At 38.2% G+C, this 18799-nt stretch overlaps 1 protein-coding gene across 1 annotated transcript in view; it reads left to right on the top strand.

Annotated features, from left to right (window-relative positions):
• The window catches only part of TMEFF1 (transmembrane protein with EGF like and two follistatin like domains 1), a 91973-nt gene that overhangs the window by 19511 nt on the left and 53663 nt on the right, over positions 1–18799 (top strand). Inside the window, exons 2-3 of the mRNA XM_066367545.1 lie at positions 6572–6681; positions 15263–15392. Of these exons, the coding sequence (XP_066223642.1) occupies positions 6572–6681; positions 15263–15392 (240 nt within the window). The remainder of the gene's footprint in view (positions 1–6571; positions 6682–15262; positions 15393–18799) is intronic.

Here is an 18799-nt window from a genome sequence, read left to right as displayed (position 1 = left end):
CCTACAAACAAGATTACTCTACCCAGCAAAGCTGTCATTTCAAATAGAAGGACAGATAAAGAATTTCCTGGACAAAAAACAAACAAACAAAAAAAACCTAAAGGAGTTCATCACCACCAAAGCAGTATTACAGGAAATGTTAAAATGTCTTCTTTAAGAAGAAGAGAAAAAGAAAAAATATGAATAGTAAAATGGCAATAAATATGTATCTATCAACAATTAATTACTTTAAATGCAAATATTTAAAGGCTCCAATCAAAAGACACAGGGTAGCTGAAGGGATTAGAAAGCAAAACCCTTACATATGCCGTCTACAAGAGACTCACGTCAGATCGAAAGAAACACAGAGTGAAAGTAAAGGGATGGAGAAAGATACTTCATGAAAATAGAAACAAATAAAAAAGGCTGGGGTAGTAATACTTATACCAGACAAAATAGACTTGGAAACAATGATTATAATGAGACAAAGACGATCCCAGTAATTCCACTTCTGGGTATTTATTTGAAGAAATTCAAAACACTAATTCGAAAAGACATATGCAATCCCTATGTTCTTTGCAGTATTATTTACAATAGCCAAGATGTGGAAGCAGTCTAAATGTCCATCAGTAGACAAATGAATAAAGAAGAGGTGGTATATGTATAACGGAATATTACTCAGCCATAAAAAAAGAAATCTTGCCATTTGTGACAGCATGGATGGACGGCAGTGTACTGTGCCAAATGAAATAGGTCATACAAGAAAGACAAATACCCTATGATTTCACTTACATGTGGAATCTCGAGAACAAAGTAAACAAATAAAACAGAGTCATAGATACAGAGAACATTTTGAAGGTTACCAGAGGGGAAGGGGTTTGGGGAGGTTGGGTGAAAAAGGTGAAGGGAATAAGAAGCACAAATTGCTAGTTAAAGAATAGTAGTCACGGGGATGTAAAGTATAACACAGGGAATATGTCAGTAATACATATAATAACTATTGATACATATGGTGCCAGATGGGTACTAGATTTATCAGGGTGATCACTTTGTTAGTTACATTAATGCCTAATTACTGGGTTGTACACCTGAAACTCATATATTGTATGTCAACTGTAATTGAAAATAAAATAATTATTAAATTAAAAAACGGGGCATCCACTCTATGCCAGGACTTGACATAAACTTGGAGGCAATATATTTAGGTCCCTCTGTTGAAATGAAAAATAGTTGTGTGTTGTATAGAGATCTTGGTGATTGCTGCTTATTTGACTTTTTTATTTTTTATAGGGATTGTGTTAGAGAACCAAATGAAAAGCTTTTGGTTTCAACTTTTGTAGTGGTTCTCAAATGGGGGTGATTTTCGCTTCCTGGGGGACATTTGGTAGTGTCTGAAGACATATGGTTGTTACAGCTGAGATGGTCCTACTGGCGTCTAATGGGTAGATGTTGCTAAACATCCTCCAGTGCACAGGAGAGTCCCCTACAACAAAGAATGATCTAACGCAAAATGTCAGTGGGGCCAAGGTTGGCAAGCCCTGAATTCCGTTACGACAGCTTGCATTATTTAATCACTTTTGGCTTTCCAGTCTAAGTCATTAGATTCTCAGAGCAACCTTCTGTTTAATGAAAAGGTGGTAGAAAAGTCATATATTATTCTGGAAGGCCAGTGGGTCCCATTTTGAACTGCAACCTGAGCTCATACTGCCAAAAATCGGGTATTTTGGCACCTGAAGTTCATAGGTAGTGTAGGGTTTCTTTCTTTAAGTGTATTGTTTCCCAGCTTTGAAATGTTAATGAAAATTGAGACGTTTTACATTGAAAGAATTGTCTGATGGAGCAGATTTGCAACCAGAGCTAAATGTTTTTGTTTTGAGCCACTCTTCTGAGTGCTTCTTTGTGTAAAATATTTCTATTTGGAGAGCTGAGTTTTGAGGGCCGCAGCAATGGTTCATCTGTTTTGCTGAATTTCCATCTTGGGCCCAGGAGAGTAGGTGTGCGATCACTGTCACTATTGATAGGTAGTAGAGTACTTTCTTGGTGCCTTGTACGATACAGAATACTTGAAATAACATTCTGAAGGTGATCCCCAAAATAGAAATCCTTCTGTTCTGAGTTTGAGCTGAGGCAATGGTTCTCGTATTTGTGAGGAGTCAGAGCACCAAGAAGTCAGGATGCTCTTGATAAATCAATTTTATTATATGATGCAGCATAAACTTATTAAAGGCTTTCACTTGGAAAATTTACTTTAATTAAATTTACATGCAATTAAAATATCAGGATTGTGTTTAATTACATGTATCAATGACTACCAGTGGCTTAAATAAGGGCTTTATTTATGTGTTTATTTCTTTTAACAGTAAGTCTGGAAGGATGAAATCCAGGGTAGTTGTTGTGGTATCCTAATTCTCTTTCTGTGTTCTTGCTTCTGCCTTTCTAGTCTATCATCTTGAGTCTGTAGCTGTTCGTTTGCATGCCTGTGAGGCAGCTGCTACCACCTTGGGCGCATGTTCACTCTCCAGGCATGAGAGAGAGCGGGAGAATGAAGGAGGAAGGGACAGTATTTATTTATGAACTGTGGTATGGAGTGAGGGAGGCTGGGAATCAGATTATTTAGCTGAGGACCTGTTTCCCACTGATACTGTTTATGTGCATCTCTTTCACTAATGTTGTTTTCCTAGATAAGAAATTCTCTTTTCTCTCTTTTGATATGACTAATATGTTGAGGGCAGTTAAAACATTCTTTATTTTTAAATGTCTTTTCTAAATTTTGTATAATAATCCTATATTAGTTTCATAATTAGATAAAAGATCTTAGCCTGACCTGTGGTGGTGCAGTGGATAAAAGCGTCGACCTGGAATACTGAGGTCGCCGGTTCAAAACCCTGGGCTTGTCCAGTCAAGGCACATATGGGAGTTGAAGCTTCCTGCTCCTCCCCTCCTTCTCTCTCTCTCTCCCCCTCCCCTCTAAAATGAATTAAAAAAAAAGTTAAAAAAATAAAAGATCTTACTAATTTTTGAAGGTCAGTGCAAATCTTACTGTCTCTGACACTGCACGTTATGCTTCACATCTATTTCTTATTTCTTACTTTATTATTATTATTTTTTAAGATTTTAGAAAAAATTAAGAAAGGGGGAGAGGAGCGGGAAGCATCAACTTGTAGTAGTTGCTTCCCTTATGTGCCTTGACTGGACAAACCTGGGGTTTCCAACCGGCGACCTCAGCATTCCAGGTCGATGCTTTCTCCACTGCGCCACCACAGGTCAGGCTATTTCCTACCTCCTGAAACATCAAGAGCACAGTTCTATAACTGTAGGCTATATTAAATTCACCACTAATCATTTCGTATGTTAGCAAGATCATAAACTCCCTCTTATATATTTCTGTGTGTCCCAAATTCTTTGCATAGGATTAGGTACATAGTAGATACTGAATTGCTTCTGTTCAAATAGATAATCACATTTAACATATTAACACTGGAAAATAAGGTGGATTTGATAGCAAGATAGGTATAAAGTAAAACATGACTAATCATGTAATCAGAATTTCATGACTTTTACCCTTTCCTATTCATGTAGGACCTCTAGCTCCCCCAGAATGCTCCCCCCACATCCTCACCCCTTGTTTTACTCCTGGGTTCACCAAGGGGTGTGTCAGGTGGGCTCACTAATGTGTTCCGGCCACTGCCATGTGGCATGTTTTTTTCTTTCTCTGATGCTTGCTGTGCTTGCACAGTGGTACCTCGCCCTGACAGAGATATCAGAGGTACCTCTGTGCCTGACATTGTTATCTTCTTGGCATTATGCTGTCCTGCCTGGTGTGCTCCTGGTATGCTGAGCCCATTGAGGTGTTTCCAGCCCGTTTTCTCTCCTCTTGTGATGTGGGCATCAAAGCAGAGCTCTTTCTATCTGTTCCTTCAGAGCTTTTAGTGAAAACCATTCTTCAGTGTCACTGTCACGATGGGCCTTTGTAGCTGGGCTGTGGGAACAGCCCGAGTGCCAGACACCACCCTGTATTTGGGACACTCCACCTGTCCGAGGCTTTGCTTATTAGACCAAGCTTTTCTACCTCACTTTAGTAAGGAGAGGTATTCTCCCCAGGTGTTCCTTAGTGCCTCATGCAGACAGATACCTGAGAAATTTTAGGTCTGCAGACATTTGTGAAACTTAGTGGCTGGGATAATTTAGGATCTAGATTAAATCCCGTTGTATTTTTAAAATACAGTAGGTGAACCATATTGCAACTCGAAGAATCTCCAGGCAAGATAGCAAATTGTAACTCAGCATGATCTTGATCTATAGGCAAAATTAAAACTTTACTTATTCTTGTTTTATATGTCTGATTATATTGGAACCCAGTGGGAACTTGAAGGCTACAAAGGAAAGAAAACAAAAGAAATGGACTAAATTTTATGTCTGAAATTGTTCATTTCTTATTATTCCCTGAAATTGGTTAAGCCTGTATGAGCAAGGATATTATACACTCTTACCTCTTTTCCAGAATGGTTCTTCATTAACATTTAGTTATCTGCCTTGGGTTTCAGGGTGTACATTAGGTAGTTATTGGAATGGAACTGGACCTTGTGCAAGTTTCTAGTAGGATTCTAGGTAGATTGAGAAAAAGCAGACCCCATATTTAGGATTGAGACTTAAGAGCTAATCCAGGTGGTCAAAGCAGAAGGGGATGAAGAAGTAAAAGCTGGGATGAGAGGAGAGCCCAGAACCTGAAGCCTCCATGGCCAAAGTAAAAGGAATTTAAAGGTGGTCATCGATGCCTGGAGTAGTTTGTGAAACAGTGAGAACAACATAACAGCTGTATTCATTTTCTGTAATAAGTTTTAGCTCATGTCTTTTATTTTTACATGTATGCTTGAACATGTATGCTTGAATCTAATTCTGTGCACCTGAGATCCATTTAAGGAAAGTGAAAAATAAATTTTGGTAACCTATGCTTACACAGACATATGCTTACCCTAGTACAGTGCTTAGTTCAGAGTGGTTACTCAACTAAGAACTGTTGCTGTCAACTCCTTGGGTATTTAGGTACTTGACTACCAGCTCCTTGGCGGGTGAGCTAAGAGTAGGGGCCCCATGACACCATTGTAGAGCAGTGAGAACAAATAGGGCAGAGAGAGGCAATGAAATGTCACCAAGATGGATGTCACTAGATACAGAACTTCCTTGACTCAGTCTACAAATTCCTGCTTTGAAATCTAGAAGTCGACGGCAACGAGGGATGTGGGATCATTGGAGAATTGGTCCCTGAGACCTACTTGCCAAGACCTCATCTTGATGTAGAGCTGCAGGAGACTTTGTGCTCTTCCCAGAGCCTCAGCTATTGAGTGTCAGTCAGAAGCTAACTTAGGCCTCTCTCCTTCCAGACTCATGTATTTATTCACCACTGCCCTGGGAAGTGTTTTTTAAACAAGCATGTGTTTATTGTTTGCATAAAGGCATTTGTTGTAGAGCTCATTCCCCATATGAAAAATGTGAAAATTGCTTTATAATGATTTTTACCCAATACCACGTGATTGGCAGCTTTACTTATAGCTTATACTTTGAAGCAATTTATTAGGTTTCCTAGAAAGCTAAGTTGATGCTTTTTGAGTAAGACTGTACACTTGAAATCTGTATCCCAATACAACAAAAAAAAGACTGACAGTCTTGGAGCGGGAACAGAATGACCACAGAAGGCTAGTAGTATTGGCTGTGCTTTCTGTGGTGGAATAAAGTTACATCAGTCATTTAAAAATTTAAGTCTAGTATATTTTGAATCTCTTTAATTTTGTGCATATAGATGTTATGTATATATCCATTGTATGAAATTCAAGTTCACTTTATAGTTCTTTTGTAATTAAAATAGTTTATTTGTCTAGAGAGAATAATAATCACCCTATTCTGGGTATCAAAAGAATTATGATTCCTTTTTGTTACTTTTATTCCTTTTTCTGTTTTATCTTTTTGGCTTCTGAAATGATGATTGAAAGTGCTTAAGATCTTTTATCATGTAATATTTTATATACACAAATAATGTTCCTAACCATCATATTGTTTTGTTTCTCATGGTTTTAAACTTTGTATAAATGGTGTTATTCTGGATGTGACTTGCCTTTTTATTTCTTTTAAATTTCTTTATTGAGGCTTAATTGACATAACATTATATTAGTTTCAGATGTACAACATAATGACCCCACATTTACACATTGCATAATTATTTGTTCTTAAAAGTAGCAAGCACTAAAAAAGAAATCTAAAGTATTAAAACAATACTAAGAAGATTATATTAAGATCTTGGGAGGCCAAAATAGAAACATTTTGTCGATTTACCTTTGGAATTATGTGGAATCCTGAAATTTTGAGTTTTATTTTGGTTTGGATTATTTTTAGGCATATTATCATGCAAGATTCTCAGTGGGGAATCCTGAACATTTTGTGTCCTGTACAACATGCTTTTTGTATATTATGTCTTATTATTACACCTGTGAATGAGATGCTCTACAAATGTGAAGGATTTTATTTTCATTTATTTATAATGTATATTTGGATACAAAAAGACAAACATATATATGAAACAATTTTTCCTCTTTTGCAGAATTAAATGTGAGGGAGTCTGATGTGAGAGTTTGTGACGAGTCATCGTGTAAATATGGAGGAATCTGTAAGGAAGATGGAGATGGTTTGAAATGTGCATGCCAATTTCAGGTGAGAAAACCCATCCTATTTTGAAATATTTTACATTTCTTATATTTGCTAATTTCACATTCTTCAAATTACAGAGCTTAAAACACCTTGACCCCAATAAGGAAATTGGGTTCACAGTCCACTGATTGTTTTTTGTCAAATGAAGTGCTATTATTTGTACCTTCCCTGCTACTTCCCTTGAACTAAGAGGACAGACTGGCAATAATAGATGTGAAAATAGTTTGAAAAAAAGATTAAAGGTCTATTCAAATGTAAGGTATAATTGTCACCAAAGGGAACAGGTACAGGTTGCATTTGAGACTCTTATTTAAGACATTGACATTTTCCCCCTTTCCTTCTCTTTCCAGCCTCTTTCCCTTCTATTCTGACTTGCTGCTGTCTCATCTTTTTAGGTTAAAGAACCTCCACGACTTGATGCCTCAGGGTAGGTCAGGGTTAGAAACAGAGTAGAAACGATAACCTCACATTCAGATCTTGCTTTTCAGGTGCTATTTCAGTTGTGATGTTATTGTCTAAGAAAGAAGTAAAAAGAAGGGAAGTAAAATGTATTACGCTCAGTTCTTTCTCTTTGTTTATTTTCTGTGATTGAATTACAATCTGGTGTTAGCATGTTGCTCTGTTGATGGTACCTGATTCCGGACTTCAGAGGAAATAAAGAAGGAACTAGGCTTTTCTTTCCGCTCACGATCTTGTCTAATCATACCCACCATTTTGGATTTTAGAGGGAAGAAAGGCTCCAGAGATCAGGGATCAAAACAGAGGGAAGTCAATCCTTTCAGTAACTGTAACCTCAGACAGTTTCTGTGAGCTCCATCTGAAGAGAGAAGGCAGATTTTCTCTTAGGATATTGTAATGAGAATCAAAATCAGAAAGAGAGCTTGCATAGGAAACTTCTTTGAAAGCTATAAACTAGCAATCATGTTGTGTATTTTTATTAAAAGAAGTGGAGAGTAGTGGGTGTACTATTGTCCAGTCAGATAGGTTGTTAATGATCAAGAGGGACTTTACAATCCATTATTCACAATACCCACTTTTGATGTGGCTTAGCTAATCTTGTGCTCACCTCTATATGGTTACTCATGCAATTGTCTGGCCAGTGTGTTGTGTCTGGCTGCCCTGCCTCCTTTCCCAAACCCTCTTTAAAGGGATGATAACTAAAGTGGGCTTCATTCCTTAAAAGAAGGTATTGCTATGCATAGTATATACCCCCTGTATGAACTTCTTTCTACTTACATTAGATAATTTTTATTGCTCTATCTCTGGGTTCACTAGTCCTTTCTTCTTTCATAATCATTCTTCTCATCCAGTGAGGCTTTTTAAAAAAAAAAAAAAAAAATTTATTGATTTTTAGAGAGAGAGAAAGTGGAGGTGGGAGAGAGATCAATTTGCTGTTCCATTTATTTATATATTCATTGGTTGATTCTTGTATATACCCTGACTGGTTATCAAACCCACAACCTTGGCATATAAGACTTGAGCTACCTTGGCCAGGGCTTATCCAGTGAGTTTTTAATTTCAAATATTTTATTTCCAGAATATATAGTTTCTGTTCATCTGTTGAGATTTCCTGTCTTTTCATTCATTGCAAGCTTATTTTCTGTGAGCACAAATATTATTGCTGCTTTAAAATCTTTGCCAATTTCAACATCGGGGGCATCTCAGGGATCATCTCTGTAGATGATGGTCTTTTCATTTGAGAATGGATCGTGCTTGCCTTCTTTTTGTATTAGTGTAATTTTGAATTTATCTTACACATTGTGAATGATGTGTTTTAGAGTGTTGAATTCTGTTATGCTACTCTGAAGACTATAGTTGTTTTGCAACAGTTAAATTGGATGAATTCAGATGGCAAATTCTGTCTTCCCTGTTGTGGCAGAAACACAAAAATTAGTTCATTTTTCTTTTTCTTTCTTTCTTTTTTTTTTTTTAAGTGAGAGGAGGGGAAATAGTGAGACAGATTCCCGCATGCACCCCGACAGGGATCCACCTAGCAACTCCCCTGTATGGCTGATGCTATAATCAATCAACCTTTTTTTTTTTTTTTTTTTTTGTATTTTTCTGAAGCTGGAAACGGGGAGGCAGTCAGACTGACTGCCGCATGCGCCCCGACCAGGATCCACCCGGCATGCCCACCAGGGGGCGATGCTCTGCCCATCTGGGGGGGTCTCTCTGTCGTGACCAGAGCTACTCTAGTGCCTGGGGCAGAGGCCAAGGAGCCATCCCCAGCGCCCGGGCCAACTTTGCTCCAGTGGAGCCTTGGCTGCGGGAGGGGAAGAGAGAGACAGAGAGGAAGGAGAGGGGGAGGGGTGGAGAAGCAGATGGGTGCCTCTCCTGTGTGCCCTGGCCGGGAATCGAACCCGGGACTTCCGCACGCCAGGCCGACGCTCTACCACTGAGCCAACCGGCCAGGGCTCAATCAAGCTTTTTTAGCTCCTGAGGCTGACATATTTGGACCAACCGAACTATCCTCAGCACCTGGGGCTGACAATCAAACCAATCAAGCCACTGTCTGCAGGAGGTGAAGAGGGAGAGAAGGGGGACAGGGAGGGGAAGAGACACAGATGGTTGCTTCTCCTGTGTGCCCTGCCCGGGAATCAAACCTGGGACGTCCATATGCCAGGCTAATGCTCTGTCCACTGAGCCAACCAGCCAGAGCCTCATTTTTCTTTTTAACCTTAGCTGGGCTACTTGGAATATGCCCCATGAGTTGTTTAGAAGAAGTCAGCCAGAAATTTGTTCTGAGTTTGTACACAGAAGATGGGACTCCCCTCTGATTCTCCTTTTGGGTATTTTCTCTCACTTTCCAGTGGTCCTTGTTGCCCTGAATTTTGTCCTCTAGTTTTGCAACCAAGAAAGACTGTAGTTTTTTTATTAGTGTTTTAGTCACCCCATACATATATTATATATATACATATATATACATATATATTTAATATTATATGTAAGTATATATATTATATCACATCATGTTATATATAAATATATATTACATATAATTATATATAATAATAATGTATTATTATATATTGTTCAAGTTGTTTGCTGTGAGCATGTCCACATAATATTGTATATAATGAAAAAGGTCTTCCTTCAGTTCTAGACTACCAATTCTCTTCTCGGAGGTAGCATGTTACTTTTTTATATTTCCTCCCAGAAATATTCTTTATCTTATACATAAAAGTGTTTAATTTCTCCTTTAAGTACTAAATCAGTTAATATTTACCTTAGAGATGGTTCCTTTTCATTTTACATAGATTATAGAAAAGGAATTCTGCACTTTAAAGAAGGTATCCTAATGTCATTTCCATTTTTTTATATCATTTAAAATTTTCACTTCCTATTTATCTGCCTTTGTCTTTACGATTCTCATCATTCTTTGAAAGCCTTTCCCTGAAACTCTTAAGATGATAAAGAAATAGTGGTTTTGACCTTTTAAACATACTTGAACAGCTAGAAAATCCTGTCATGATCTGTCTGAATCCCTTGCATTCTTACTTTGTGGCAAAGCAGGAAAGGGAAATAAAAGTTAGGAGTTGAGATCAGTGGACATTGATCCAGTGCTTACTTCGTGCTACATGCTAGGCTGGCTACATGCTGAGGATATAAAGATGTTTAAAGTCAAGTTCCTTGCCTGGTAGGAGCAAACTGCCTAGAGGCTGACAGCATGATTTGATCCTGCTGCTGAGCACACCTTCCTTTGACTACTCTGTCTTCTTAGAAGCTTGTAAATCGGTTCAAGTTAGACTTAGGTTCTTGCCAGTTTAAGAACAATGACCTCATAAGTTCATTAAACATATACGGATGCTTTAGAAATATCTTTAAGTTCATTTAAAAAACTTGGTTGTGATCCAGCTTGCTTTCATTGTTAATATATATAAGCTTTCAGGGATATGATTTTAACAAACAATAATAGGATTTCAAAGGTAAAGTTTTTTTTAGTCTATGAATAAGAGCTATTATATCTTGCCACATTACATAAACAAAGCTACTTTTATGTATTTGGTACAAAGAAAAATGGTCAATACTGCATATTTCCATGAAAACTTGGGGAATGTACACAGAGGAGTGCCTAAGATGTCTTTCCTGTGTTCGTTCTTCCTCTTTGTTCTAGTCTAAGTCTGAAGGTCTGAGAATCAGGTAAGCCGATGATTTAAGTCTCAGTCCGAGTCTGAAGGCTCAAGAACCAGGAGAAGACCCATATTCCCATTCAACAGTTAGGCAGAGAGTGAATTCTTTCTTCCTCCACCATTTCATTCTAGTCAGGTCCTCAGTGGATTGGATGATCCTACCTATATTGGGGAGGGCACTTAGTTTGCTGATTCAAATGCTAATATCATCCAGAAACACCCTCACAGACATACCCACATATTATGTTTAATCTGAGCACCCTGGGGCCCAATCAAATTGATGCATTAAGTTGGCCATCACAACCTTATTTTCTTATTTATTGTGTTCAGCACTGTTCCTGATACACATAGGGTACGCGATAAATGCTTGAATGAATGGATGTGGCTCCAGAGTTGTACACTGCCAACCTTTCTGAACTATACACTTTGAATCACTTTCTTCCTGCTAAAGAGAAGTTATAGGGGAGAGTTCTTTCCCGCCAGCAAGAGAGGCAGTAGAGAGGAGGCGGACCTTAGTTAGGTTAGAGTCAGTGCCTAAATCAGGCGGAGGCATGTAAAAATTGCCCAAATCTCTTAAATTGCCCATAGCATAAGGAGATTGGAAACAGACCAGAGAATAGCAGGTGTACTTCTACCATCTCATGCTCACTCTAAGTTTGTGCTCATTAGGTTGAATTTGAGGGACTTGCCTAGACTGTATTCAGCTCTCTGTCACTACCACCTAGGTGACATATAACTTGAGTGTGTAGTGGTCAAGATCTTCCACTTAATAGTTGTGATCCTGGGCCTACTTAAGACTCAGAAATAATCGTAGCAATACCAGAACCAGCTAATATTTATTGAGAACTTATTATGGCCACATAAAAATGCTAAAGATGAATTTCTTTTGTTTAATCCTCACAACAGCTTTATTAGAAAGGAAATGGGGAAAATGGCACTAGTGTTAGCACATAGTCATGTGGATGGTGGACCCAGGGCACAACATTGACTTCAGTCCCAGTTCTAGTACTAAGTCAATGTGCTCCACAGGATTATTAAAGTGTTTAAGTTCCATGGGACATTTAGAGTTGTAGCTGGTGTTTGCTAGATAGAAACTTGAATAACTGTTTGCTGTTACCTTAGGGATTCTCAGACTTAATGACCCTTTTTTATAACCAACAATTTGTATTCCACTCCTTTACTATTCTTTAATGAAATTTGTAGATAACGTAACCTGCATAATTAAAGAAATCAATATAATATAAAATTGCAGTGTAAAAGAGAAATAAATTTTATAGTAAAATAAATTATGTTACTATAAATTATTTAAAATGTAAATGCTTGGGCATGATTACACTAGCAGACAATATGGTAGTCAGATGCTTATATCTACTTACAATTGAATGTTTGGATTTAATAAAGATTAATGCAGTTTCATACCAGAAATATCTCAAAACAAAAATGCAGAGGTATGGTGAGTGCTAGAATAAAAACTAGTATTAGGATAAGTTATAACAGAGCAGGCTTCTTTGTATATGGTAGCCTTAGCATAGTATGACATGTATGTCTTTGTTGAGTGGAACTGTTTTTTCCTGTGTAATACATATATCTAGCATCCATGGAATCCACCAGTAATGTCCTTTATCATTGTAACAACCAAAAAATCCTTCATAGGGGTATCTATGCATAGAGGGCAATATTAGCAGCTTTGAGAGCACGCCATTGGAAAGCTGTTGAGCAAAATGTTGGTTGAAAAGTGCATAGACTTTGCACTTGACATTATGGAGCTTATGGTCTACTTTGCTAATTATGCATTGTATAATTACAAAGCAACATATTGACTCCTGCAGACATCATACAAGTTATTATGTACATTTTAGGGAAAGAGAGTAAAGGGAGATGATCCATGAATAATTGGAGCAATATAGGAAGGCTTTCTAAAGTAAAAATTTAATTTTAATTAAAGTTGATATAGGAGTCTGCTGATAATGTGTATAGCAAGTCAACTTGGTCATAAAATATTTTATTAGAGATCGTTTATACCAGTGTTTGACCCATGGTAGCATGTCATATTTATGGTTCATAAAGTAAATCGATCACTTTTTAAGAGTAAATAAATGATAAAAGTAAATCTTGTTCATTGGGAAAAAATTGAGAAATACAGAAAATCATAGAAATAAAAAATCATGACAAGTAATGTGAATAATTTATTGATGTTTTCCAGGATTTACTTTATGACTTTATTTTTTCTAAATAATTGAGATCATATATATATGTATATTTGTATATGTAATTTTTTTTCTTGCCATATTTTTACTTTTAAAAGTTTGCATTTTTACTTTTAAAAGTTGTCATTTTAAAGTTTGCATTTAGTTTTGTGGACTAGATAATACATTTTAAAATGGCACAAAATTCTTAGAAGTTATATATGTGGTATTATTGCCTGCTTTACACCTAATGTTATGTTATCTTTTTCTGTCACACATTATTCTTATAGAAGGTAATTTTCAGTGACTGTAATATTAATTACTTGAACAATATAACATGTTTTAGGTTTTTCCATTTTTTTATGTTAACAAATTCTTGTTTGAAATTGAAACAGACTCAGGTACAGAGAAGAGATGGATGGCTGAGAGAGGGGATGGGGCTTGGGGGACTGGGTAAAAAAGGTGAAGGGATTAAGAAATACAAATTGCTAGTTACAAAATAATCATAAGAATTAAAGTACAGCATAGGGAATGTAGTCAATAATTTTGAAGTAACTACCGTATATGGTACCAGGTGGGTACTAGAAATATTGAGAGAAACACTTTGTAAAATATGTAATTGTCTAACCACTATGTTGTACACCCAAAACTAATACAAAATAATATTGACTAATTGAAAGATAAAATTAAAAAATAAATTTTTGTTTGAAGTGGTTATAGTGAATTTTTGTCTATAATGGTTTCCTTCAGATAGATTCCCTAAATATGCAAATCTGGATCGAAAACAGCATTCCTTTTTCAAGACTCTTGAAATATGTTGTTAAATTATGTTCTCAAAAGCTTGAACCAATTGACATTACCACAACAGGTGCATTGGTAATGCCCAAGTTGAAGTTTTTTCTTAATAGCCAATTTTATAAGCTAAACATAGCATCTCATTTTACTGATTACTAGCAAAAGTAGGCCTTTTTTATATATTAATTGGCCATTGGTAATTCTGTAAATTTGTTTTTTGTCCATTTTTTATTAATTTGTATTATCTCTTTTTTAGCAATGATAGTAACTTGTATCATACTACATTCTCTCCAGATTTTAAAACATTGGTTGTTTGATATTTTTGACACATAGAATTTTTAAATTTTTTAAACATTACAGGTCCTGTGTCAAACCCTTTTTCTTCATCTGTCTTATTTCTATCATCTTTCAAGGCCCAATTTATATTTCGCTTTCTCTGAGAAGGCTTTTCTTGTATAATCCAGCTTACAATAGTAAGTTTTATTTATTTATTTTTTATTTTTTTTATTTTTTTTTTTCATTTTTTCATTTTTCTGAAGCTGGAAACGGGGAGAGACAGTCAGACAGACTCCCGCATGCGCCCAACCGGGATCCACCCGGCACGCCCACCATGGGGCGACGCTCTGCCCACCAGGGGGCGATGCTCTGCCCATCCTGGGCGTCACCATGTTGCTACCAGAGCCACTCTAGCGCCTGAGGCAGAGGCCAAGGAGCCATCCCCAGCGCCCGGGCCATCTTTGCTCCAGTGGAGCCTTGGCTGCGGGAGGGGAAGAGAGAGACAGAGAGGAAAGCGCGGCGGAGGGGTGGAGAAGCAAATGGGCGCTTCTCCTGTGTGCCCTGGCCGGGAATCGAACCCGGGTCCTCCGCACGCTAGGCCGACGTTCTACCGCTGAGCCAACCGGCCAGGGCCACAATAGTAGGTTTTAGATAGTATACTTATTGTCTACACTTTTGATTTAGTACGTGAGCTATCTTTAATATGTGTGTGTGTGTGTGTGTGTGTGTGTGTATTCTTTTTTTTTTCTTATTTGTATGGTGCTCTAACAAGATTGTAAGGTCTCTGAGAACAGAGATCATGTATTTCTTTGTGTCTGGGGCTATGTACCAGAAGTATGGAATAAATGAATTTTGATTATAATAAAATGACATTTCATTTTTAGCACTCATTACAAACATTACCAGGAATTTTTAGTGCTCATTACAAACTATCTCACTGGATCTTTATAGCAAGCAAGTGAAGTCGATAGGAAAGGGATTCTCATTCTTATTTTTATGGATAGTTAATAGTTCTTTTCATTATGAATGTGAAAAAAGGTATGAGAAATTAGTCTTTTTTTTTTTAACCAAATAAAGTAATGTACTAATCTGTAGTTAGAAGTATGTCATAAGACCATGGTATTGCATTCATGAATATGAAATAAACTATTAATATTCATGCCTATTTCTGAGAATTTATTTTTGTTTCTTTCACAGTGCCATACAAATTACATTCCCGTCTGTGCCTCAAACGGGGACACTTATCAAAATGAATGTTTTCTCAGAAGAGCTGCTTGTAAGCACCAGAAAGAGATAACAGTAGTAGCAAGAGGACCATGTTACTCTGGTATGTTGTGAAAGTCTTCTGAATAAATGTTAGTAATGGTTCTGCCATGTTTTCTAAAAGGAAGTTGCAGTGAGAGGTGTATTCTCAGAACTGCTGTATGGAATGGTGGTGATTGTGTGGGGGGTGGGGAGGCTCAGTTTTCCCATTTTAGTTTATTTAAATTTTTTAGAGAAAGAGAGAGACAGGCAGAGAGGGAGAGAGGTGAGAAGCATCAACTTGTAGTTGTGACACTTGAATTGATCATTGACTTTCTCATATGTGTCTTGATTGGGGGTTGGTGGGTTCAGGCTCAGCCAGTGACCTCTTGCTCAAGCTGGAGACCCTGTGCTCAAGCTGGTGACCTCATGCTCAAGATGAATGAGCCTGTACTCAAGCTGTCGAACTTGGGTTTCACACCTGGGTTCTCAGCATCCTCTGGTCAGGCTCATGTTTTTTTAACTGCCAGGGATCTTGTATCAACTCTGTTACTTCTTGGTATACTTTTAATGCTTAATGCTTTTGTGTGTGTATGTGTGTGGGGGGGAGGACTTTGCCTTTTTTTTTTTTTGCCTGTGGTTTGACTATTAGAATAAGGTTGGGAAATGATATGGGATCGATTGTGTTGGTTTTTATTTTTTGGTGGGAAGGTGGGGTGGGCAATAGCCACAGAAAGCCATTAGTAGCATCTCAAGTATGTCTCTTTCTTAGCTCTCACTTAGCAGTGAGGAAGGTGAAGCAATTAGAATTATTGTATGAAGGTTAGCAGTAAAGGTGGAGACTACTCTTACATGATAAATTCCATTTCCTTTCTTTCCCCACATATGGTGCTTATGTGCAGAGTCTTTATTGGGGCTCCATTCCATAAGCATGGTTGGTTGATTGTCCATGTGGCTGATCTCAAACTCCATGTCCTCTAATACCACATGACTCAGAGCTCCCACTCTAAATGACATGGGTGGTCTTTCACCCTATGACTACTGAGTGTGACTGGCCCCGCCCTTAGATCTTATATGGTCAGAACCCTCCCTAAACAAGATGGGGGGGGCATTGGGTTATGACAGTCTTGACATATGTTTCGAGTTTATGGTGCTCACTCCCATAAAAACTTTAAAAAATTGAGACATGAGTGTTTTGGCTTATGCTATTAGCATTGTACTTATGGACTATGTGGGCGAACTAGTTTGGTTGCACAGGGCAGAAGAATACGCGGTAACGCAGCTTGTGAGTGAGGGAGTTGGTGTTCCCCAGTAAGCTTACCTACTCCGTTTCGGACAGTTAAAAGTGCAGGTGTTCTGTTTGTGTTAAGCTAAGGTGTATTTCAACTTACACCAAAATTCTGGTTACATCACTGTCCTAGGAACGAAACTGTTGTAACCTGAGGACCCCCTGTACTTCTATCAGGTATGACGTAGATTACCTACTAGAAGCTGAGGACAAAAGCCTGACCTCTCCCTGGGCAAGGCCAAGTTCTTTTCCATATACTAAATAATTAGGTGCTTGGTGAAATTATGTTCTTTAGGCCAGTCAGCTGTCATTTGGTGTGGTTCTTGTATACTTCTCTAAGCACATTGTGTTTCAAAGACTTGACTTAGAGATTAAAAAGAAGTATGGAGTTCTTTACATTCACTGATTAATTGTGCATCATTTATGAGGAGTATGTGTTTAAGACACCAACTGCTTTGATAGGCAGTGAACATTAAACGTTAGAAGGCGGAGTGGTAGATTGGAAAGAGCACCTCACTAGGGTTGAAAGACCTGCCTTTAAAGTAACTCCAGCTCTTATTTACTGTATGAGCTTGGACAAGTCACTTAACCACTCAGAGCCCCATTGACCCAAATTGTTAAATGGATACCATCTCCTGGGGTAGTTAAATGAGGATTGAATGAGCTCAGCTCTAAGGTACTGTATCAATTTTGTTGTGTGCTGGGTGTGCCAGTGTTGTTCATGTCATTTGGTCTTTGATTGGTCCTCTTCCCTGTGCTAAAAATACATTCTCTTTTGTTCACTTGAAGGCTCCTAATGCTTTAAGATTGAGTTTAAGCCTTTGCTCCTCTGTGAAACCTTTCTTTCATGCTGTCTCCTGGCAGAGTTTGTTCACACTTTGTGCATATCTCTGTGTATACATCACACTGTATTTCATTTACCTGACATATCTGTTTCTAGCCAAATCAGTTATTTCTCAACTGGAAGGCAGTATGGCTTGCTTAGGGAGATACATCATAATCCCAGGGTTGGGATGGGGTTGTGTGGGCCGGGGAAGGTGTGTGTACGATACAAATTCAACCTCACTATCAGAGAAGTCACGGTGTTACCAAGTGAGGGCTTGCTGCCTGTGCAGAGAAGCCAATACCAGGATGCTGGCTTTTGAGAAAAGAAAAGGCTTTATTGCGAGGTCTGCTGGCAAGGAGACTGGAGGCAAGGCTCACATCTGTCTTCCCATTAGTGTTTGGGGTAGAATTTAATGTTTTAGGGAAGGAGGGGCTGGTGTGTGGAAGCGCAGGTGGAGCAGGTTTCAATTGGGGGGCTTTTTTAGCATGGGATCTTCCTGGACCCTTTTGCTTCTGAAAGGATTCCCATGATTGAGTTCTGGTCCAATCTGGTTCTTTGGTTGAGGGGTGGGGAGGGGATGTGAAACTTTGGGTCCTATTTTTATTGAAGGTCAAAATTCTCTCCTCTGCATATGCTTTGGCTGCATGTCTTATTGTTGTATTCTGAAAAACAACTAGTATCTGGTTAGAAACAGGATAAGACCAGTTTGAGCTGGTTCTGCAGTTACAATATTTAATTTATTTGGGAATTTTAAATAACACTAAAGGAAACTGTTAGATGTATTTTTGAAAATTGGGGCCCTGGCTGGTGGCTCAGTGGATAGAGTGTTGGCCCAGTGTATGGACGTCCTGGGTTCGATTCCCGTTCAGGGCACACAGGAAAAGCAACCATTTGCTTCTCTCCCCCTCCTACTTCTCTCTCTCTTCCCTTCCTTCAGCCAGTGGCTTGATTGTTTCAAGTGTGGCCCTGGGCACTGAGGATAGCTCCATTGAAGTGCATCAGCCTTAGGCACTAAAAATAGCTTAGTACTTGAGCATCAGCCCCAGACAAGGTTGCTGGGTGGATCCCAGACAGGGTGCATGTGGGAGTCTGCCTCTCTATCTCCCCTCCTCTGACTTTAAAAAAAAGAAAAAGAAAAAGAGATTGGATATGGATTGAAAAAAAGGTTGGGAGTGATTAAGTATCATGCACTGGGGCAGTTTTATTTATCAGTTATTCCTGACATTCACCATGTTGCCTAGCACATTAGTACCCAATGAGTGTGGGAGAGAAGGAAAAAAGGAGAAGGAAAATTTTGGTCATAAATATATACAATTTTAAATTGAGTTCCCCTCTTCCATCTCTTCTTTTTTTTTGTATTTTTCTGAAGCTAGAAACG

This window comes from Saccopteryx leptura, chromosome 2 (genome assembly GCF_036850995.1).
Source record: "Saccopteryx leptura isolate mSacLep1 chromosome 2, mSacLep1_pri_phased_curated, whole genome shotgun sequence".
NCBI lineage: Eukaryota > Metazoa > Chordata > Mammalia > Chiroptera > Emballonuridae > Saccopteryx > Saccopteryx leptura.
This window is presented reverse-complemented; position numbering and strand designations above follow the sequence as displayed.